The sequence below is a fragment of the Chironomus tepperi genome, unplaced genomic scaffold (assembly GCF_022539635.2).
Source record: "Chironomus tepperi strain 1889 unplaced genomic scaffold, CSIRO-AGI_Ctep_v1 contig_88, whole genome shotgun sequence".
Lineage (NCBI taxonomy): Eukaryota > Metazoa > Arthropoda > Insecta > Diptera > Chironomidae > Chironomus > Chironomus tepperi.
Genome location: NW_027226210.1, coordinates 675152 through 699372, shown reverse-complemented (window position 1 = coordinate 699372; position 24221 = coordinate 675152). Strand labels below are relative to the sequence as shown.

Sequence of the window (24221 nt, the reverse complement as noted above, 5' to 3'; positions counted from 1 at the left end):
ATGTTCAATGTGTGTCCAATTTGTGATCAAATCTATCTATTAAATTAATTAATTTTTTTTGGTTATCGATTTTAATTTCATTTCTATTGCGTGTGCCGTTTTTGGAACGTTTTGCTTAATAACTTTAAAAAATAAAGTAAAAAAATTAAGAATAAAGTTTCTCAGAAAAAAAACTAAAAGAGGTAAAAAAAGTGTAGTCATGCACAAATTCAGTATTTAGGAAATAACTCAGAGATTAATCATAGCTTGATGATGACTTGCAGACATTCGGAGAATTTCGGAGCGACAAATTTTTTTAAGTAATTAATTTTAAAAATGATAAGAAGCTTGTTAAATGTTTACAAGCTTGTTACGACATATGGAACAGGAAGTAAAAGGCCTTGATAAGACAAGGATTCCTAGAAATTTGTCAAGTCTGATTCAATTTGGTGTGATCAAAGAATGCGAATGTGATACATGTTTAGAGATGTTGCTGAATCATGATTGGCAATTTGATGCTGATTAAGTAAACTATTCAGATGCAATGTGGGTATTTCCATAGTCTATTAGGCAGAATATGTAAATGTTTGTTATGGAAACATGTCTAATCTAGACGGCGTTTTGGATCAAATAACTTGACGCAGTTTAGACTCAAATATTTGACCAGATGAAGTCTATACGAACAGCACAACCTCAGACATTGATGCGTCGTCGTATTAACGGTAATATCAGGGCAATGGCATCAGGACGACTGATTTAGACGCACTTTTTAAGGAGACCTTAAGTTGCCCGCGTTGTGCCGCTCGGTATACTCCATTCTAACTTCCAACTAAGTCGCGTTTTAATATAAATAATTCCATTTGTAATTCTAGTCTATGAACTTTTTCATACTTTTTGTTATAAACATTTCCTTACGTCACTTGATAGTTAATCGACATTAAATTTGCATAAACACATTAAATTAAATGATAAAGAACGTGCGAATTGAGGCATCGACTGTTTTTATACATTTTTAATTATTTTAATTCTATTAATCTATTGTGGATTCATATTTTTATCACAGAAACATGAGAATTGAATGAATTTTTTTGAGGCATTCATGATCTCATAGACAAAAATTCACAAATATTGTCAAATAATCATGAATTAGCACCTTGATGTCAATGACCTGGGCATATATGTAAAATTTAGATTAGAAGCTTTTTGTGCGTCAAATGCCTTAGTTGGTTTGGTATTGAAAAAGCTTTATTTTTAAGTAATTCGATGAGTCGATTTGGATTTTATAGCTAGCTAAGCCGACTATTCCATATGAAATTTGAGTCAACTTCGAGCAATGGTAATTCGATCAGGTATCTTCTTCAATATTTTCGTTAAATTTCAAGCTATAAAATTAATTTTTGATCATAATATCATTGATAGACTTGCAAATTCTTAATCTACTAAGTCACACAATGTAGACGCTGATTATAATTTCTATATCAATTTTTATGGAGATTCCTATCAAAGTTCTAGCAGACATTCTCTTGATTATTCAAGTTTCCACAAAGTTAAGTCATAAATTTCAATTTTTTACGACCCAAAATTCCATCTGGTCTCAAAATTTAGTCATTAAATTCATAATCCTTAGTTCAATTTATTAAACAAACTTTTATTCTCTGGGAATATTTTTGGAAAACGAGACATGAGAAGAATTTTTATTGGAATCAATAATTTTTTCGCACGCTTAAGTTTATCTACAAATGACGTTAATCTCTTCATCAAATATTTTTGACCAAGTTGTTTTTCATCTATCTTAAGTATGTTAAATCGACTGCCTTATAAGTATTATAGTAGCTTCAAAAAAATATAGAATTTTAATAAATGATCATTGCAGATCTCATTCATCTTTTGACTTTAAAAATGTTTTGAGTCATCGCGTATATTTTTTGTTTACTAATCTATGTCATGGAAATACACGGCTGAACCTGTTATGATTTTTACATTACAAAACCTGAACGACTTTATATTCCTTTTTAAAATAATACAAATATGAAAGTATACTGATTGATTTCAATTTGAAGTGAGAGAATTGGTTGCAAAGGGCAATTACAAGGTGTCAGAATTTGCATCTGAGAATATTATGACGGCTACTTGTTACTTTAGGCTGTTATTATTTGTTTATTAATTTTTAGTAGTTCACTATAGTCACTATAGTGAGAATATATCGATTTTAATGGAATTTGCGTCATTAGGTTTTTCGCAGCTAGTCTCGAGATCTATGGGATGTCATGGATCACAACTGATCTACACGACCAGTGAAGTAAGTAAGAGATTCCTCGCAATATGACTAGCTTGAGTAGAACAGGCTGCAATTACACATTTCATGGCAAGCTTATACTTATAGTCGACTATTGGCATCCTATCTTTTTGGACTTTCAAGCCTAATGATTCTATTTATATTCATTTAAAGATCTGAACTCTTTCAACAGTTCTAAGTTGTCAGAGTCAGCTTTTATGCCTCAATCTTCTTAAATCAGTGATTGCCAACATTTATGGCATACCTCAATATTCTATATGATTCCTGTGTGTCGCCATTCATCGACTAGTCATCACTGTCTCATACAATTACAAACATAACTCTAGTGGCTGTATAAAAGACTCTTATGTAAGCATGGTTATAAGATAAAACCACAATATTGAGTTCTAATACGTAATGACTTCTGAACACGATACGCAGTTACAGCCGATATTTACGCATTATTTTGACAAATAACATTTGATAAGACATCATCTTTTGTATTACACAGTAGGATGAGCTAACAACCAATAAATTACTTCCACCTCCAATGAATTCGATAATATTTTCATAGAATTGCCTTTCCTTTGATTACATTCCACAATTATTGTTCATCGTCTTTACAAAATTGCTTACACGTGGAGATGAAGGATCCTTTTTACAATTTGATATCCTTCATATTCTAAAATAACTGATTTTTCTACCAATTATCATCAAGCTATTAATCTCTGAATTCCCAACCATATCAACAAAATTATAATAAAGGAAGTAAGAAAATAAAAAAAAAGGAAATAAAGTTAGACACAATAAAAAAAATTACATTTCGATCCTCGCAACGGATTACGGCCAATATTAGCAGATAGTTTCAAAGGCGTTTGCTCAACAGGACTTGTTGGAGCTGATATAACGGAGGAACTAATATTATCACGACTCTCACGACTTCCTGTAATTTTATGCATGTTTTTAGATATTGATTTATCTTTAATCTACTTCTAACAAAATTTTACTTTCATACTTGATTGTGCTTTTATAGAAAATTAAGGAAATTAAATAAAATTAAGGAAGAATGGAAATAAATTCAGCACAAGCTTAGTTGCATAATGAAATATGAGTTAGCAAAACGTTTTGTTGCAATGCATCTTCATTTAAAATTAGCAATAAGTTGCTCTTTTATGAAAAATTTTTGTTTTTGTAGAAGTTAAGACTTCACCAATTGTTGATGAATCATGTGCATATCTGGGTGCTGAAAATGATCAGCTTTTTTGAAATTTTGCAAGCTGCTTGGGAAATTTTGCAGATGACTTGGAAGTTTTTAAGTTTTTGCTGTAGAAAATTGATGAAATTTAAAGAAAAGCTTCAGCAAAAAGCTCTGAGCAGCATCTTAGTCAGTCAAATTAAAGAGACGCAATTTAAGGATCTGCAGCTTTGTCAATGTTGCAGTTTAGGGACTGAATTGATAATTTGGAGCTAGGAATTTACTTTCAATTACAAAGTAGGCTATGATCAAAATTCAAATTAAAGTTCATATTCCCGAACAGCACAGTAGAGTCGACAGGACACTGTTATCTCGCCGAAGTTGTGACGGCAAGGCGTTACAATGTCCTGATGGTTAACTGAAGGCCTACTTTGACTAATTTTTAAGGACAAAATTGAAATCTGTCACAGCTTAATGTTCGGTATTATGACAATAGCTGCTAGATTTCTCTAAAACATTCATATCCATAGCAACTGACACATCTAAGTGATTACACAAGCGCATCATTTTCAGCACTAGACAAATGCACATGAAAATTAATGAAAAAAAGAGTAATGAAAATGTAAAGGAAGAAACAGACTAGAATATGGAAAATAGAAATATTAAGTCTTTTGTACTGTCTTAGTTTCTTTATCCATAAAAGAAGAATAGAGCAAGAAGGAGTATAAAAATGTATGCAATATGTATGTTCTTTAAAGTATTTTTTGTATAATGTAAACAATGTTACCCTGGGGATTGGACATGAAGAGATTTAAAAGGGAAGTAGTGCGACGGGAAGATTTTTGTTGTTGTTCATGCTTAGACACTCCCGCTGTACTCGTCATTTGATCACTATTTTGATGTTCCGACGATGTTGTTGCTTTGTTACCGTTTTTATTAAATTTACTTATAAACTTTTCCCCATAACTTAATTTATTATTAATTTTCATACTTGGCGATGACGAGTCATCATGTTGTGAGCTTTCAAACTCATTTGCATTATAACGTGGAACTATTGTCGGTGGACTGGCTGTTATTGCTGATGATGAACTTGTTGCCGATACAACTGATGTGTTATTCATTGACGCTGATGTTGTCGATGTCGATGATGTAAACCAGCTAAGTAAATAAGTTTCTTTCTTACCACTTGTTATCTGTTGCTGCTGTTGCTGTTGCACTTGTTGTGTCTCAAATGTTAGATTCATCATGGTGTTGATTGTCATTCCATGTGAATCGTTTGCAGGTGATGACACCGATGTGTCGATCAAATTTTGCGATGTCTGTTGTGGACTCAATTCCACATCAATATTTGCTGTTGTTTATATTTATCAGTTATGCACATATATTTATTTTGGATTTCAATGTTTTTATTTTATTGTTTTGTTTTGGTTATTTTAGTCGATGTTGTTAGTGTATATTTTTATAAGCGACACAACAAACAAATTAAAATTTGTTTCATTTAAATGCCAAAAAATAAGTCATGTAAGAAAAGAAAAAAAAATGGAAAAAAATACAAAATAAAGGAAAATAAAACTTCAAACTCATGCCAAAGATTTTTAAGCGATGAACAAAAAAAAAAGACAGAAATAATAAAAAAAAAAATATCGTTTTTCATCGCACTCGATCCGCAATGGGAAAAAAGTAGACGCAGAGTTGATAATTGGGTGACTACTTAATTATGACTTGTGTAAGTAATCAATCACGTATGATAATGATCACGACCTACACTACTTAAGTTTCTTTGGTGGTGATTGACAAGGTTACTTTCTATCAGCTCTGATTTCTATCAGATGTGGCAATGAAATGTGGTCTTGAACATTTTTTTTATGTGACAATTGTGGGTGATATGGTGCTTGATTTTGGTCTAATTACGATTGTAAACTGTAAATATAGCTTAGAATTGTTGTAACTTTAATATTAAGCAATTGATAGCACCATAAATTATCTCTGGAGTTTAGAAATTAAGCGATAGGGTATCTGAGCTATTTGATCGACTTCTAGTCATCCTAGCATCTCTATGCTCTAAATCTATTGAGAAACTTAAGTTGAATCACGTATGAAATTCAGAATTGAACCACAAAACTCCAAATCGGAGCATGCAGTAGACTCGGAATCAGATGAAGTCTAGTCGACCTTTTCATACAAAATCCAAGTCAACTTCCAGCTCTGCCCCAAACTACCCCGCCAAAAACCCAAAATCTTCAAAATTCTTTGAATATTCACAGACAACCCTAAGTTTCCCCTTAGCCCAAAGCTTCCAACTAAAGCACATAAAATCAACAAGCCAACTACCAACTCTGACTACATTTTCTCATCAATATGCTATTGTATCATCATAATGGAATGAGTAAATAACGAAAAAAAAAGTTTCTTAACTTTGTAAAAAAAAAAAAATAAAAAAACATCGAAAAATAAAGTAAACGACATTGATATCAATGGATTTAGGGATGGATGTCATTCGCATATCAAGGCATAGTTTTTTATTCAAAGGAACACACTCATTCAAATTAAAGATTTGCTTGCAAAGTCTGATTCATGTTATAAATTTACTTACCGGGCTTTTCAAGTCCTGTATATTTATTTAAAACAAACTGTTCTAATAACTTATCAACGGTTAAGTCTAAGAATTGACGTTTAAAGTCTGATTGAACCTGTTGACACAAACGGAGGATTATGTGAGGATGTTATCTACAATGTACTACATGTCATTTCCACTTACCTGTCCTACTAAATCATGATTATTTTGCACAATCTCAATATACATCATGATAAACTCCTTCATTTGCTTAAGGTGGGCTTCCTCGATATCTTGGAATCGCTGTGTGCATGTAAAAGTGACAGAAAAGAGATTTATATAGATTGATGTAAAAGCATTTTATTGTCAACGATAAATTAAAGAAAATTGTGTCATGAGGGATGGCATTAATATTTCAGGATCTTCTGATGGAAGCAATGTAGTATGAACATCTTACTGACTGCAGCACGCGCTGATAATATATTATTAGTAAGAGCTTGGGTCCAAAGAACTCATGGAAAGAAGCTGTCGATAGAGATAGTGCCACACTTGGAATTGGTATATATCGGATAGAGCCAGCTTCTGGAGCTGACTGAGGGAGGCCATGGATCACACTTGATCTGAACGGCCAGCGAAGTAAGTAAGTAAGAGCTTGGGTACATAGACCCAGAAGTCAAGAACCTTCAGTTACCTGGTCTAGACGATGTACATGAATACTAGATAAAGCAATGAACAATCCAAGGCTAAAGTAAGACAGGAGCTATAAAAATCATCCCATATATCTAACGCCCTACATTCACTTTAAATATTATTGAAACAGTTGCTCATTAAGACATGATAGGAAGTAAATATTCTCTTACTAATAAAGTCAACAGACAGACCGTCATAAAATCTTTAAACAAAAAAGTACCCTTCATAAATGCCATCACTAATGTACATATTTAATCGGATGACAAGCTTTTTACCTTGCATGTCGCTGCCATACGCTGTTCGAATTCTTGTTTGATTGGATTATGTTTCTCTGCCAAATTCTTATATTCCTCTTGGTGCTTCTTGAGTTTCGTCTCAGCTTTTTCGATATCTTTTGCTGATCCATTATCGCGACGTAACTTCTCTAATTCTTGTAAACGTGATTGATATAAATCCTTTGCCTTTTGTACAGCCGTTGTTGACTCTTTCATTTGATGTACGGCATCTTGTGTACTCGATTCCTCTTCTTTTACTGTCTTGTGCTTCTTATGAAGTTCATCGGCATATTTTAAAATATTTTTCACAAGTTCCGTTGTCTTTTGCATCATTTGTGTATGAAGCTCTGAGAGACGTTCCGCTGATGTCTTTAGAATGATTAATAATGGTGAAAATGTTCCACTTGCACCACTCGAGCCCACTTTGTGAGCGAGCTTTAAAAGCACCTTCGAATTGTGTTCATCGAGATTCGATCTCTCTTTGAAATATTCCATCAATTCCTTGCTGGCTGTTACGCCATGCTTCATATTTTGATACAGCACCTCGTATCCATTATTTTTATCGCCCTGTTGAAGAGAGAAAGATAATGATGGAAATTAATTTAAATACAAAACATATAGAAAGTGAATTAATGCAAAAATTTCATGAATTAGGAACGAGGAAGAGCAACGTTCGGATAATTTATGGATGTTTATCAAGATGAGAAACATGTAACAAAAAATTATTTTATATGCGAAATCTTTCGAGCGTATTTCGGTACAAATTTTTGCTGAACTAAGTGCTCTCGTATATTCACTTTTATGTGTGAATGGAAACAACCGTTTAACTCGAAAGCTGAAGGCCTAAAAAGATGTGCATTTTTCGCAAAGTTATTTGTGCCATGTTAAATTGCTAGCTACTTTAGTAAGCTTCAATTATTTCTTTTAAATTAATAGGATTAATTTGGAGAAGTTGTTGTTTTGAGAAAGTAAGCTTTGAAGTTTTTTTGGGGCTTATTTATTGATCTAGGTGAGGAGAGCATGGAAGAAGGTGTAGTGTTATCTGCAGCTGAGAAATAAATTGTTGAACTGCAGCAAATGCTTGCAGATACTTAAGAGATCGTAATATTCACATTCAGTCAAAGGTTCGAATCCTACGAATTGAATTTTAGAATTGAAAGTGTCTGTTTCTTTTTTGAACCCCAAACAAGGAGGCAGTCATTATTTTTACATAAATTAAGCGCCACATCCATCGATCATGCGATGAAAATTTGAATTACTTTACTCATTTCATCATCATCTTCTTCTTCACGACTTTTCATCTCTTCTTCTTTTTTACGAAACGCTATTTAGTAAAGGCACAAGACGAGTTCAAAGAACTAAACAACAATTTTTTTTTCATCATCATCATCATGTGGATCGTTTCATGACTTAATAGCGTAACAATAGAACAATTTTTAAATTGTTGTTTTTTTCATTCACTTTCTGTACCTTAATTGGGCTTAATTGTGGCATGAGAAGCATGAAAATAGTTCTTTTCAATAATTTTTAGAAATGGTGGGTAGACATTGAGGCATTGCATTTTGTGGCTGTTATATAATTAACGACTGTCAATGATGTTTGCATTTGTCAAGCGTTTTTAAATAGAAATGTCTGACTAAACAGACTTAAAAGTCAAAATATTGAAGGTTATTCTTGAAGAATTCACGTGAATTGACCAACAAGACACTCAACAAGTCTCACTGTGCTTTATGTCTTCATCCAAACAAGAATAATAATTATTGTAAAGTCTCCAAAGCTGTTTACACACATTCGTAATAACAAATGATTATGCAAATGAGTATTAAATTTAGATTGTACACCTACTAATTCCAACTAAATGTAAATTGGAAGTCAAGCTCAGCGCAAAAAATATAAATTTATTTCTTTCTGCCTCTGTGTCTACACAAACAAGATATAACATTGTATTGTAATATTCATTCATAAAAAAAAGATTACTGAATGAGAAAAAAAAAGAACACGAGTAAAGCTAATAAAAAAAATTGAATGGATGAATAGTAAAAGTTGCTGAAATGCATGAAATGAGTGAGAATCAGGCGAGATCAGATGAGCAAATGCTTTTTTTATTATCAATTTACTCAAAGTATTAAATACCCAAATTTGGATAGTAGATGAATATTTATGAGCATCATAATTAGTTATCCTCGGAAATACTGCAATTCCAAAGTCATAAAAAGTGCTAGAAATGCTTTCGGCGAATTGAAAATGTCAACTAATATCAATTATGACAGCTTAGTTGCTGTAATTTATGAAAGGAGACTGTAGACAGGAATGTAGACAGTTTTGACTGGGATGTAGACAGTTGAGACAGGAATACAGACAGTCAGACATAACAAACCACCTCCAACTATCCATAATTCCCTAAAAAACGGTCCACTTACGAGGAAAATATAACAAAAAAAATTGATTTCGACATGCCGCAAATGAAGTAAAGGAAATCCAAACTTTCAGATAGAAATCAAAAAATCATAAACCATAAATCGAAGATTATTCAATGATTATATTTATGCCAATGACTTATACTTTTTATTCTCTCTCAGTTTCTTCCAAGTCATTCAAAATAAATGAATGAAAACGAAAAGCCACAATTCTCGTTATAACGTCTTGCAACTTACTTCTTCGGCAAGCCTTAACATTGTACATATACTATGGGAAAACCACAAGCAAAAGAGAGAAATAATAATGATGACGATTGTTAGAAACGGCAGCGGTCATAGAAATTTAAACTCAAAAAAGGTTGTTGGATAGAGTTTACTTAAATAGTGCAATGAAATATTCAAGACATAGTTCAATAGCACAATGGTTTTTTTGGGGGTTCTGTGTGATCGGTGGATTTTGATGACCATCGATGATTAAGTATGTGTTTAATCTGAATTGTAGTTACAGAAGTGTGTTGTGATAGGTGAATTGGATGAGAATGAATATAAATTCATCATAGTAACCTGGTCTTCAAGGGTTCGAATCCCTAACATTTTAATGGAATTTTAATTATAATTTCCTTGCTTTTTGTAACTTTAGTCCTTTTTTTTCTTAAAATATGCCTTAATTCCAATCTTTTGGTCAAAAAATCTCTAAATATTATGGTGAAAATCAACAAACTTAGAGATTAGATATATTTTCAATAAAACCACTATAACTGAGCAAATACAGAAGGCGTTTTTTCATACAATAATATTGGAATTTATCATTAGTAATACCCATATGTCGTCAATCAACCAGACACTATCAATCAATCAATCATAATTCCAATTTATTCCAATGAACTTTTTTTCTCGCTCATATATTACGATTCATAATAATTTTTTGTTTTGTTTCTAATAAAGATCAATAAGAAATGTTGATATTTGGATAGAACATTTTTTGCGTGTTATTTTGAGTTCGTTTGTCCATTGCCACGATAGTTTTTCGAGTCTATCGACATATTAATATGTGATGAGGTCAAAATGTTCACGAAAAAGAAATTGAAGGAAAGAAATCGAATGTGAGTGAGGCGTTAAAGTATACAAATGAATTGTTATAAAGAAATCCACACACAAAAAGAAAGAAAGAAGAGGAATTGGGATGAAAATAGAATTCAGATTACATAATCAGTGGATATTTTGCCAGTTCAAAAATAATTTTTTCATGAGTTTTGTTTAGTAGTAAAAAAATTATGCTTAATGGAAGTAAAGCCTTGAATAATGAATAAAAAAAGTATTCTGTCCTTCGGTGTCGACAGGAGTGTGTATTTAGAATGGTTTAGGAGAAATTATAGCTTAGTCGGAAGTTTTGAAGGATTTTATGGAAATAATATGGAATTATTATGTTGAAAATTTGATTAGTTCTGCGACTTAAGTTGGGAAAATAATTAGAAAAGTCATGAAAGATTCACAAGGTCGATATTTTATAAATTGATAGGATTGTTAAGAATATAGTTTGATTTAAGCCACGGAACATCAAGATTTAAAAAGATTTCAATTTAAAATGTTACAAAAATATGAAAATTCTAAGGTTCAAATCCTAAAATTCTCTATGGAATTAGCGTGTTTTTGGTATATCCTTTTTTGGATCTTTCATACATCTTTTTTACTACAATTCACATGCACCATACCACCAACAACCCTGCAAATCGAATCGAAGCACACTGTAACTTATGACTCAAGCGCTCTTTACCATAAATAATGCATAGATGTGTGATATGATTTCTAAATATGGAATTATAATTTGATACAGGTGATTTCAGTGCCAGTTAATTTATTATGCATCTATAAAGGCCATTAGAAGTCGAAAAACACAACGTCGAACATAAAATGTGAGGTCAGAAGTGGAATAAATAAATAAAATGCATTGGTTCTTTTAGTTCTTTTTTGTCAATCAATAAATTTTTCAGTTTATTTTCATTTTTATAATGCAATGTGTGGCATTAACACTAAAAACTTATTTTTTTTTGTTTCTTTTAATGATCAATAAAATTTATTAATTCAATTTCTTGATTTTAGCTTAATATTATAATTCATAACCTATGAAATATGTCTATGACGTATTGTTAGCTTATTATTTAATTTTTTTTTAATTTGAAAATTTTTTTCATTTTAAAAAATAATTTTTTTTTATCATTTTTTTCTCTCTTTTTTAGCAATGATTCAAGGAAAAGAAGTAAAGAGAAAAAAATTGTCTCATGCATGAAATAATAAAAAATAGAATTATAAACAACTTAATGTGTGTCTCTTTACCGAGAATTACGAATATTTTTCATCTAATTCAAGTTTCATATCTCTCTAAAATCTCAATTCTTTCCTAAATAAAAAAAGTTTTTTTTTCTGTCTGTAAATTTTTTCATTAGCGCATTTTTTGCCATAGCCGATGTAGGTGAAGTCATAATTTGCCTATTTTATTATACGTGAGTCACAAAACGCCTGTGATTCACGGTCTAAACAACCAAAATCCATTCCAATTATCATCAATTCTTTTTTAGCTGTTTAGGTTCATTTTTCTTTCTTTTTTTTTTGTTTACTATTTCATATTCATACGACCTTCAGTGCATGTGATGTGAAACACAAGCTTTTTTTTATAATAATCATCAATAACTTGTGTCCTGTTTAGAAATAAAAAGTGACGATTAAATAATATTATCATCAATTGTTCCTTGATGAGAGATCTTGAGAGGATCTCTGGAATTTCCAATGCAGCAGAAATTTGCATCGGAATCAATTAAATGAAAGAAATTTCTAGACATTTCTCGTTTGAAAAGTTCTCTTTCTTAATCTAAATGCTTTATCACTTGTTTGAGAATCTTCATTCAAAAAATTTAAGAATTTGCTAAAGTTTTGATTGTTGTTGTTGTTGTGCTTATATGAAGGCATAGAACCTCAGGACTATCAATTTTGTTCGATTGAGGTATCTGGACTGTTTATGCCTTCATAAAGCCACAAAAGTACAACTTTAAAATGAAGAAATGTGCGTTCCTGTATCGACAGTGTTGTCCAGAGTGTACCGCGACACACAGTTTGGACAACACTGCTGTATGTGATGTCTATGACTTAATTTTTTTTTCACTGATTCATGTGTGTAAACAAAAACTTATTATGGCAACGATATTGCCACTTAATGTATTTATATTTGTGATTTGGCAGCTTCAGGGTTTCCCCCAACATTTTTTGGGGATTTTTTTTGTATTGGTTTAAATTCAATTAGATTAGAAAATTCGTTATTATTTATAATAAGCTCAGAAAAATAAATTTTCAAGTCTTTCACAAAAAAACAGAATAATAAGTCTACATAGTACCTAGTTTTGAGTATCGAGGAATAACTCAAAAAATTATAAATAATTTCCTATAAGTGCTCAGTGATTTTCCGCAATGCTTCACATTATTATTTAGTCTTATCTTACACTTTATCGATAAAGTTATTGTCTAACTATAGAATTGTTCATAAAGGTTAGAAGATTAATAGCTAAGTATGGAAAAAATTTAGAGGAATCAGAAAAAATGCTTTGAGTTTGAAGTTTAATGTCATTTTTTTTGTTTAGCATATAGAAAGTAATCACTGCTACATATTTTTTGTCCTATTCAATTATCCTACTACACGAGCTATGGCAAAATATTATTGAATGCGCTTCAGTCATTCCAAAAAAAAAAGTATCAACTTCACCAGTTTCTTTTGCTAAATATTCTCCTCAATTCACCTAATATAGTGGCAAGTTAGTGCTTTATTAATATTTTTTATGCCTATGTATATAATAATATTATCATATCATATTTTTTTTTTATTTTCATTTCACATGCTTTTTTTTTGATGATGAAGGTGATTATCACATCGTCTTTTTCGTTTCTTTATCTATTACTTGATTTTTTTCACAATATCTATCTATAAATGTATTATTTATTATAACAAGACGATGTTATTGTGAAAGGCGAAAAAAGAAATAAATGTATATAAAAAAAAACAATTATTAATGAAGAGCATCTGGAGATGCTTACGAACTCTAGAAAAACAATTACTGTACGTGTATAATTAAACAAACACACATTTTACTTATTTTCATTCATGAAAAATTATTTTGTAACTTCTTTTTTTTTTGCCTGTTCTGTTTTTCAAACGGAAATAAAATTATAAAGTATGTACTGAGAAAAATTCTCACACAAAATTGTTGTTGTTTTTCGTATATATATATTTATATTTTTTTTTTTTTAGATGGCAGATCTTTTTTCACATTTTTTTATACGGTACTTTGGTCGATGCACATTATTAAAGAGAAAGAACACGAAACTTTTTTTGTTTTTTATGGTAAAAATACACACACAAATAAAAAAAAAAATTATTATGTTGATGATGAAAAAATTAAAAGCTTGATGAGAGTCCAGTCAGCTTTACTTATTTTCATTGTTTTTCGAGGGCAGTCTTAACATATAAAAACATTTTGTTACGGATTTCTGTAAGAAATAAATGAAATTGAGTATTTCATTAAAATTGGTTAAATCCGTATCTTATTTACACAATCTTTCTGGAAATCTGGATCATTATCCTTTATCCTCGCTCCTTAAAGACATTATTATTCATTATTATTTGGATGATCGCGTCATATTTACACCTGAGAAATTGTCACATTAATTCCCAGATTACCGTTGTCAGCAAATAGTTGGGCTATTGATGTATCAAATACCAAACAATCACTATTTAAGATGGCACTACTTATTCCTTCATGTATACTTCTTGGCATTGCCTCCCATGTTAATCGACGACGATTTCCATTCAGTTCCAATCGATAGGCAAAATTTTCGGCCTCTTTTCTTGATCCAATTAATTGTACTATTGCGAAAAATTGCTGATGTCCATCAAATTTTTCTTGCTTCTCAAGTACTAACATAAAATTATGTCCAAAGCATGATTGCATCATGACCCAATCAACAGCACCAGGTAAATTAATGTCTGTCGCTAGAAATACAATATCTTCGCCTTGTAATGTTGTTATACTTTTATGATGCATTATTAAATGTGGCATGACGGCATCAAGTGAACCTTGCCATTTGCAACTCGCACCAGGACACGGACATAAATATGGACGAAATTCACAAATTTCCTCATGATCGGGCTTCTCTGTGTAGACTAATGATGCGACACAGCCATTATTTGAATGTTTACATGGAAATTTGACATTTGAGGCAACTTTTTCCATGGCCAAATTTCTAATATTGCCTAATGATCCACGACAAGTTGGACAACAAGTTAATTTTGAGCGACAACTGGAGCAAACTAAATGGCCCATTTGGCATTGAAGTATCGGTGGTAGTACGTAATCGAAACATACAGGACACTCAAATAATGATGCCAAATCGGGTCCACTTTCAGATATTGATGAATTAGATGATGTTGATGAACCGTTCAAGTCTTTCCTTTTAATTGGTATTTTGTGGTTAGACATTATCGTAAACTACACAACTGTTGGCAAGCGAACCAAACACAATTAATATGGATTTCCATAAAAGATTCTGTTTTTGCCCTCGGCTTCTCGTTTACTTGCAAATTTAATTAACTCTTGGATGTGATATTTCAAACGTCTTTTTTATATATTTTTTTAACTTTTTTGGTATACGTAATTTTTTCTCTCTTTTCTTTTTTCTTTTCCTTCCTTTCTTAGCCCTTAGAAATTTTTTTTTCTTCTCTCTTCCCAACTTCAAAAAAAAAAAAAAATTTGTAACTTCGATTTTTTAATTTCTTGTTTTTTAAGCGTTATTTTAACTTATAGCTTCACACTAACTAGCACACTTTAGTCACGATAGTCCAATTTATCAGTTTTTGTTTTATAAAATGATTAAAAAGCACTTTGAATGGTTAATTTCAAATAAATAATGTTCTGACAATCAGCAATAGTCACTATATTTTTCCAGAGTTCGAAAAAATGGCTGACTCGACACTGGCAATACTTTTTTCGAAACTTTATTTCGAATAATAACAAAGATTTGAATTTTTTATGACCGTTAATATTAAGTTTGTGGAGAAACTTGTTGTTATGAATTTTTATGTAGCGTAAATACTTAATGTATCATTAATATTTCATGAAAAACCATTTGGAATTATTTTTTGCCAAAACCGTAACTCTCCGAACAAGCACAACACAACAACAAAAAAAAGAGGAAGTAAGGCGAATAATCTTTAAACAAAAAACATTTGTAGTCACAATTGAAGCTTTACAATAGCATTCAATTGGGAACGATGCTGATAATACAATAGCAGATACTGTTGAGCATACACGATAGAACAATTTGCATTTGATGTCGGGCTGAACAATAAAACCGCAATTTTTGTGACGAGATTAAATGAAAATTGATCAAAAATCGATGGAATCGAGCGCTCTATTTCCACATCATCAACAATGTTGTACAAATAATTATAAGATATCAGTTAATATTGATAAAACATAAACGCCTACACAGGCTGACTGGCTGTGATAAGCTAATAGTTGATGAATGACTAGCTACATATTTTTGCATGACCTTTGCAAATAGAAATTTGAGAAATTTGCACGAAAACATTTTTGTGTTCTTTATATACATTGTGTTAAGGCACGCAATGTTGATATAACGACCAACACCCAATTTTTTTCCACAATTTACATTTAAATAAATGAAAAAAATGGCCCAATAAAGAAGCATTTGCTGTATATTTGATGAAATAATCATAATGACCGTACCTTTTGGGAATTTTCGCCCATCCACAAATGGGGATTAATACGAGAAATTTAATTTAATTATTATCAATTACATTTCATCTTCTATTAAACAGTCAACAACAACATAAAAGAGATGTAAATGCCGATTAATGAGATAGACGTTGCAGGGTTGACAACTCAGTTGGCTAGACAGCTACGGAATAGTCTGAATTTATTAATAAAAGCTGTCTGTCTTGAATCTGCGGGGGATCACATCATGTGTGCTTAAGGGTATAGACAAGAAGTAAATATTGAATATTCTTAGAAGGAAAAGCTTCCCGAGCAGCACAACATAGGAGCTTTGTCATCAATCTGTTGCTGATTTGAACGTTCCGGTCGGGATAAGCCGACAAGAAACTCGTAGAATCAGATATATTCATCTCCATCCCTAGAAACATACATCCATAGCAACACTGAGCAACTCTACATCGCTTATTTATGTCAATATCACATTCAGATATAACATTGAACTTTGACTTTTTTTTCTTCAAGAATCATCAGCAAACAGCGAACTGAATGATGAAATGAGAAGAACAAACAAAACAAATATGACGGGGAGAAACAAGCTTGTCACAATTTGTGAGTGACTGAGGGTAATTTTAGAGATACAATCATCGAATTTTGAAGTTTAGATTGAAAATTGAAGAAGCAAGTGAATTTGAGTGGAAATGCCAACAAAAAAAAAATATTGAGCTTTTTATTGGATTCATGTTTGAGATTTAGAGATAAATTCGAGGAAAAGCTTTTGAAACATTGCTTTAATGACTTTGCAGTTCAAGCACGATTGCAAAAAAATGACAAGTTGTAAATTAAAAGCATTTACAATTAATTGAGTTTTAAATGCAGCATTGACCCAAAGTAACCTTAAATGCCTGAATAACAACCTCAACAGGTAGTTATGAGATGAACTTTTATGGATTAACTGCAGTCAAGTCGCAATCTTTTGCTATCCATTCAGCAGAAGGGCTTAAAAAAAAATCCAGTTAATAACTCTTTATGTGTCTGTTAAGGAAGTCTGTCTAGTGAAAATTGAAAAACATTTCCACAAAAAAAAGTTGTTGTGTAACTGAGAAAAAAGTCGCTGTTTTTGTCATCCATAAACTCGGTCATAAAATATGTAGGAAAAGATAAAAACTTTTTTTTAAAGTCTGTCTCGGCTGTCACAAACTACATATACTGCTTCTTTATCTCGTAAATAACTTCAGAGAGTCTTAGCTGCTGTCTAGATGTTTTGCTATATCCGAAATAACAATTTTTAAGGAATTTATTTCAAATTATGAGTTGCTTCATAGTTCAATTTCTATTAAAATTTCATCCCGAAGAGCACATTGTGTCTGCTAGAACATCGCTGCGTCGCAATATTAACGACAAGACGCGAAGTTGCCATGATTCCACTTTCTTATTTACTTCACTGGTCGTACAGATCAATTGTGATCCATGTCCCGTCCTGACAGCACAGTGACTCCTAAATTCAACCCATTTTTACAACAAACAATGTAATTTGCCCCACTGTGGTGCTCGGGAAGGAAGCTGTCGATAGAGACAGTATTGCATTTGGTATTGGCAATTGGCAGGCGGTAGCCGGCGATAGTGCAATCCGAGGGAGACCATGAATCATAGTTGATCTGTACGGCCAACGAAGTAAGTAAGTAGTGCTGCTCGGGGATGCAATAAATAATTGTTTTACATCCAATAAGAAGAAAATTGAGACATAAAGGATCCAAAAATTTAATAATGAGTCATATGAAAAGCCTCATCTCAAAGATCCTTCCTAGAAAAACTCATGACGTGCACTAAATTATGAATATTACAGTCTTTAAGGACACTCATTCAAAATGAAGATGTGACATTTAGATTAAGCATACATGAGTGTGTTTTAAAGCAGCACTTTACTTGGATACTAATTTACTTCCAAGAAATTATATCAATTGTTTATACAATAGCACTTATATCTGATGTTATCAAGCATTAATGTGAAGAACATCATAACCTTTCTAATCATTTTCTGTTTTGATGAAATTGAATGCTTCACATATTAGCAGATTAAGTTGTTCATGGAAGTATGTGTGAAATAAGCAAGGAACAAAGTTGTTATCAGCTAGATTTGCAGTATTAATGTAATAAAATGTAAAGTAATTTACTGAAGAAAGTGTCGTGAGTGGGATGGAAGGACAAACTTGTTTTATGGTTCATGGTTGAAATCCACAAAAGGGAAAGGCATCCTAGCTTCAAAAGCAACAGACAATGCCTTTGACTAATTAAAGTAAAACAATATGAGAATCTCAATTAGATATGAAAACAGAGATGCTGTAACTAAGTTATTATCCATGAATTCTAGTGAAATCTATAGCAATTAGTATTACTTATTCATACTTGAGTCTCTGAAGTCGAGCAACAATGTTGTAGAATTCTTATCCTTAACAATAATTCTTAAATCTATATTATGTATATATAAGCTCAGGTATACAGCGCATGGTCTTCTTTTAACTACTAGTACTAGTATTGAATATTCCTTGAGTATACGCGGTTCAATATGAAGTCAGTATTCATGTCATGCTGACTAGAAACGTAATTTGAAGTCATTTAGGGAATAGAATCAGCAATAAGTTGGTGATGAATGTTTGCGTATATTCAGAATTCCAAGAGAATCTAAATCATTTCTAGTCGATTTTCATCCCATACCCAAAATCCTTTGAAGCTATTAGCTTTTAAATTGAAGCAGCTTAAACCATTAAATTTGATTACCCAGATGTCCTTATACTGTCTAGAGATATTACAATATCATAAATTTTAAATGCCATACAATTATTCTATTTAATGAATGTGGCATGGCATGTATAGAACTATGACTCAAAAAAAACTTTTCCTTTCCCCATAGCTGCAATAGCTTTAATCAAGAAATAAATGCACATTGCACTAGAAAAGTTCAAAATGATGAGCACTTTACTGAAATTATTACTACGCTACGTTCATTGATGCTTGCTATAATAATACTTTGATCTACATAAATGAGCTAATTGAAAATAATTGAGTGTTAGACGCTAGGGGTTATCACCTTCCAGTATTTACGTTTTAATGATGATAAGAGACAATATTTGATGACGTTATTGTGTTAATCTTTAGAAATTAAATTGACAAAATTGTAGTGTTGGATGTAGGAAGTAAAGTCCTTGAGGATTATGGATTTTTCAAATTTTAAAATTGTGATTTGGATGAGTTTTTAAGGATTTAATGCATTTTAAAAGATTGTGTGAAGGAGAAACAGCTTCAATAATTGATGACGACTTAAAATAACTGAATTAAAGCTCTGGAAGCTCCTCAAGGTCATCGAAACCGGCGCCTAAATTATTTGTCTCTACTATGACAAGAAGATACTCTTAAAAACCGGTCTATAGATAAGACTCTAACCCTTTAACATGTCTATAACATTCCTGAGTGGACAATACGTTATAACTAGTTAATGGCAAGTTGATGTCTAGCTCTAAAGCATTGGGATTGCAATTGATCAAATCTCCTGATTTTCAATAAAATTCAATGAAAATCTGATCAAAAATCATACAGAACCAAACATTCCAATGCTTACTCAACCAAACTGGGTCAATAATCATCAATAAATATTACACAATCTGAACCGAGAATATTCAAGAACATTAACCAGACAGGTTCTGCTGTACAATCATAAAAATAAAGCTAGTCAAGAGATTAAATCAAAGAATGAGATACGAAAATGTCACGAAAAAGTCGAAAAGAGATCATCAAAAAATCAAAAAAATTGAGAGAGACTCAACAACTCAGCATAAAGTATACCGTACTCACCCAAAAGTAATCGTTGAAATCCACAGTCATATTGAAAAGAGCCCTCGAGCTTAATTTAATCTCCTCTAATTTATATACTTTTTATGGAACTTTTATCACTTTTTACAACTTTTAGTCTTTCCGGTTAATTCTTTTAATAGTTTCACTAGTAATCCTATAAATATTTCTTATACTTTTCTTTGTTATCCTAGTTGAACAGTTCTTTTTTTATGACTTCGCATTAAGCCAGGGCTAAACATCTGTGATAAGAGCACAATTAAATGGCGTTAAGTAAGACATACTGTATATTATATGATAATACGCATCAAGCAATGTTTGCATTTTTTTATGTTTGCTTGCTTGTGTAATATAAGAAGTGAGATAAGAATAGAGAAAACCAGAAGTTTTGAATATAATCAGCATCAATTATAAAAAAAAAAATATTCAGGCTTTATGCGGGCTTTTTTTAGTTTTGTGTGTGAGACGATAAAGGCAAAAAGGCAGAAACTCAAACAGAAAAAGAAGTTTATTATCACATGAATGAGTGTCATTCATTTGCACATAGTTTATGCTCTTTATATTATTCCGAATGTTTTCATATCCTGTTCCTGTGTATATGATATCTTAGTAATTTTTGATGAACTTTTAAATGAGAAAATTGGATGTGGGACAGCTGCACTTTGGGAATTGTGCTATAAATAGTGAATTATTGAGATATATTTTGATAGCTAACTGGTCTGGGTCTACTTTGTGTATACTCTGTGATCTACTTGATATCTTCTTGTGGCATGTATTATTGCTAACATTAACCCTTTAAAATGCCCAAAAATATACCCCAACTAGGCTACTAATTTGTATCTTGGTTATCTAAGGGCTTTATCAGAGATCACCGGTACCAAAATACATTAAGCATCAATGTTGATTACCGGTACTGCGTACATTTTAGTATCAATTATGAATAACCAATCTCAAAGGTTCAAAAAGGCTTCTATGACATGCCAAACCTATGAAACTAATTCCATGTGACACAACGTACCACAACACAACGTCACAACAGTGTATCACAAAGCATAGTTTTTAGAGTCACTCTAACTATATTTTAGCAAACAATTAAAGCTCGAAGTCGACTCTTCAATACAAATTTTGAGTCAAGTTCTAGCTCTGATAAAAACATTAAACCAGGCAGTACAATGTAGTCGTTAAGGTTCAACTACGTCGTTGCATTGACTACAAGACGTAAGAGTACCCCGACGTCTACGTGACGGCCGCATCGTATAGTTCGAGTTTAATGTTGTTCATGAAAAATTTGGAATTTTTTCGAAGGTTAACAGACATTCTTTAGTTTTCTTGGCTAATCTGCCTAACACACTTCAAATTCTCTAATTCCAGATGCCAACTTGAATAAGAGCTTCCTCAAAATCTCAGTTTCATCTGTCACACCCAAGACAACAATAATAAAACAGCAACAATATTCTAATCAGATTGAAACATCTCAATTTGAACAGCTTAGAAGCTTAAAAGAAAAGAAAAAGCCACGGTGTCCATTAGCTAATTATAGATTTGGATCAATATTATGACATCCTTGGAATTTCACAGCTATACACTTGAAGATGTTTTTTACAACATTTTCACATTTGACCACTTAATTCAACAATGTTTAGTCACTTTGGAATGGCTTAACTGTAAAGCTTGCTATAAATTTAGGCAAAAATTTACTAAAAGCTGTCCACAAGAAATCAAAAGTGCGCTACAGCCTCCCACATCTGTCAATTTTCACACATCACTTTTTTTTACACATACAGAAAACTTTCCGGTCTCTTATTTTCAGTTCTTTCCGCTAAAATATCCCTCAACAAAAGAGAAATCATACAATAAAAGATATTCCATTTATTAATCTTTGTTTGCCCTTTAATTTAATTTGTTTTGACACAATGAAAAAAGTAATTCAGTCTCAAGTTGAGACATCTAATCGATTACAACAGCAATTATATACTAGAATGACTTTATTGTAAGTAGGTGGAAGTTAAAAAAGAAATTGAATAAAATAATAAAAAAAGAAATTTTTATTTAAATTGTAGAAATTATTAGATTAGCTTGAAAATATGGCAATTATGGCAATTGCAGTTATAGACAAAGGAGATTAACGACATTATTGGACTGTATTTATTGAATAATTGCACTTGATAATAAAATTCTTGGTAAGAACATGAAAAAAAATTATTTTTTTTTTGGTCATGTAAAGTTGTGAATGGAACATAAAAAATCAATTTAATAGCTTTTTCAGCCAGTTCATCATAAATCTATCGATTCGCATTCAATTATCATTTAATTGTGTCTTCTTTATAAATCCTCTCACAAAGAAATTTTTTCATAAATTTCATATTCAATAATTTTTTTTTTATATTTTAAATGTTTTCACGATTTTCTTTTTTCGAAATTTTTTGTTTTATCAATTTTTTAACATTTCTTCTGGATTTCACTTCTTTATATTATGTATTTCATATAATCCTGGATGTTTATAGAGTTATAATAATAATTACATTTAAAAGACATCGCAAAAAGTTAAAAAACACTGAAATTCATGTAAAATATTAAAAATACTTTAAAAACTTAATATTCGATTTTTCGGAAACTGAATTTCAAAGGGGATGGTCAGCGGTTTAAAATAGTTATTGTCGTTACTCGATATTATTTTTCAAAATTCGAAATTATTAAATTCAAAAGAATTTGTCAGAATTTTATGTTTTATAAAAATTTGAAAATTTAACGGCTTTCAAAAATTTGAATTTGACCGTTTTTAAGAAGATTCAAAAATTTTTGATCGTTTGTTAGTTGAATTCAAATATTTTTTGACCGTTATTTTGGTAAAAATTCAAATTTGACCGTAATTTTTTGAAATTTATATTCAAAACACAATTTAACAGCTATTTTGTATGAAAATTAGTATTAGAAACTACCGATATGTATGAAATTTTATTAAATCAACCTTAATTTTCCAAAAGTTCATCAATTTGCTTCCTTAACTTTAATAACATTGCTTTATATTTCGCACTTTCTCCACGAATCTTTTCCTTCTCAGATTCAAATACTCGTTTAGGCATTTGGACATAAATTTCACCATTAAATATGAATTCACTGTAGCTTTCAACAGGTGATGATGATTTCTTATAAGTTGATGGAGCTGGCGGTTCTTCAACTTCTTTTTGTTCCACATTTGTACTTGATATGTTTCCTTCTTCTGTCAGGAAAAATGTCTCTTCTTGTTTTGGCTCGAGACTTGCTGTAGGCTGGATGTAATTCATGATTGTTTTCACAGGACTTTTCGGCTTTTTCTGTTTTACAACCACACATTTGTAACTTCTTTTAGGTGGTGGGATTATGACTTCTTCGTACACAATATCGTGATTAGATCCAGCATTTCCATCCGAATCAATCATTTCTATCGTCTCTTCATTTGATGTCACCGATTCATCCAGCTTGATCTTCTGATTGTTTAATATTATGGCAGGTTGGGCTGTTATTTGATTATCGAACGTCTCTCGACTTTGAAATTGACTTTTTCTCTTCTTTTCAGAAGGTTCACCGACCACATTAAAGTCCAATTCAGTGTCTGCTATCTCTTCATTCCATTTTTCAGGAACTGCTGTATGAACCAACATTTTTCTTCTCGACTGATTGCTCACATACTTTGAACTAAAGTGCTTGTCACACAGGTACCGATATTCATTCACATTTACGTCTCCTTTAAGTTCTAGACCTGCATTTTGGGCCCAAACTAAAATTATTAATCCAATTTTAGCAACTGATTGTCAAAATTGTCAATTTAATGTAATTCTTACCACAAAACCGTTCCTTTTCAGTTGGAAATCGAAATAAAGTACGTCCAGGTCGATTATCACATCCTTTAAATAAACACATCTTGCGAGATTGTGCCATTTTTTAATTAAATTCACTTGTTTTGTTTTGTTTTGATGCTTTGCAGGAACAACAACAAAATTAATTTCGAAAATTCGGAGTTCCAATTTCGAAAAAGTTTGTTTTGTAAACAAAAATCATAAAATTTCACAAAAATTAATTAAAAATCATGGTACGTAGGTGTTGCGTTAAAGATTGTAGTGAATCTGATCTCACAATATTAGCACATCGATTCCCAAAGTTGGAACAAATTGCCATTCAATGGCAAAGTATATTAAATTTAAATACAATCGGATTGGAAACTTTAAAGCAAAATT

General features: G+C 31.4%; 3 protein-coding genes across 9 annotated transcripts in view; all 3 read right to left on the bottom strand.

The window, feature by feature from the left end:
* Positions 1-24221, bottom strand: part of LOC139086768 (F-BAR domain only protein 2) — a 38007-nt gene that overhangs the window by 9070 nt on the left and 4716 nt on the right. For 2 of the 7 annotated variants that reach the window (XM_070635352.1, XM_070635355.1), the window contains exons 2-6: positions 6969-7535; positions 6208-6306; positions 6043-6139; positions 4237-4800; positions 3075-3197 (exon numbers count right to left, since the gene is read on the bottom strand). In XM_070635352.1, the coding sequence (XP_070491453.1) occupies positions 3075-3197; positions 4237-4800; positions 6043-6139; positions 6208-6306; positions 6969-7535 (1450 nt within the window). Of the gene's footprint in view, positions 1-3074; positions 3198-4236; positions 4801-6042; positions 6140-6207; positions 6307-6968; positions 7536-20010; positions 20250-22529; positions 22617-24221 lie in introns of those variants that run through there. The other 5 variants (XM_070635353.1, XM_070635354.1, XM_070635356.1 and 2 more) reach the window with 5 other exon arrangements.
* LOC139086722 (E3 ubiquitin-protein ligase sina-like) lies at positions 11502-15379 on the bottom strand. The gene is made up of 2 exons (XM_070635297.1): positions 13981-15379; positions 11502-13918 (listed from the first exon to the last, which is right to left on the bottom strand). Exon 1 carries the CDS (start codon positions 14905-14907, stop codon positions 14071-14073), a length of 837 nt encoding a protein of 278 aa, XP_070491398.1. The 5' UTR covers positions 14908-15379; the 3' UTR covers positions 11502-13918; positions 13981-14070.
* Dlip2 (Dorsal interacting protein 2) lies at positions 22930-24038 on the bottom strand. The gene is made up of 2 exons (XM_070635343.1): positions 23829-24038; positions 22930-23764 (listed from the first exon to the last, which is right to left on the bottom strand). The coding sequence occupies exons 1-2, from the start codon at positions 23923-23925 to the stop codon at positions 22977-22979; spliced, it is 885 nt and encodes a 294-aa protein (XP_070491444.1). The 5' UTR covers positions 23926-24038; the 3' UTR covers positions 22930-22976.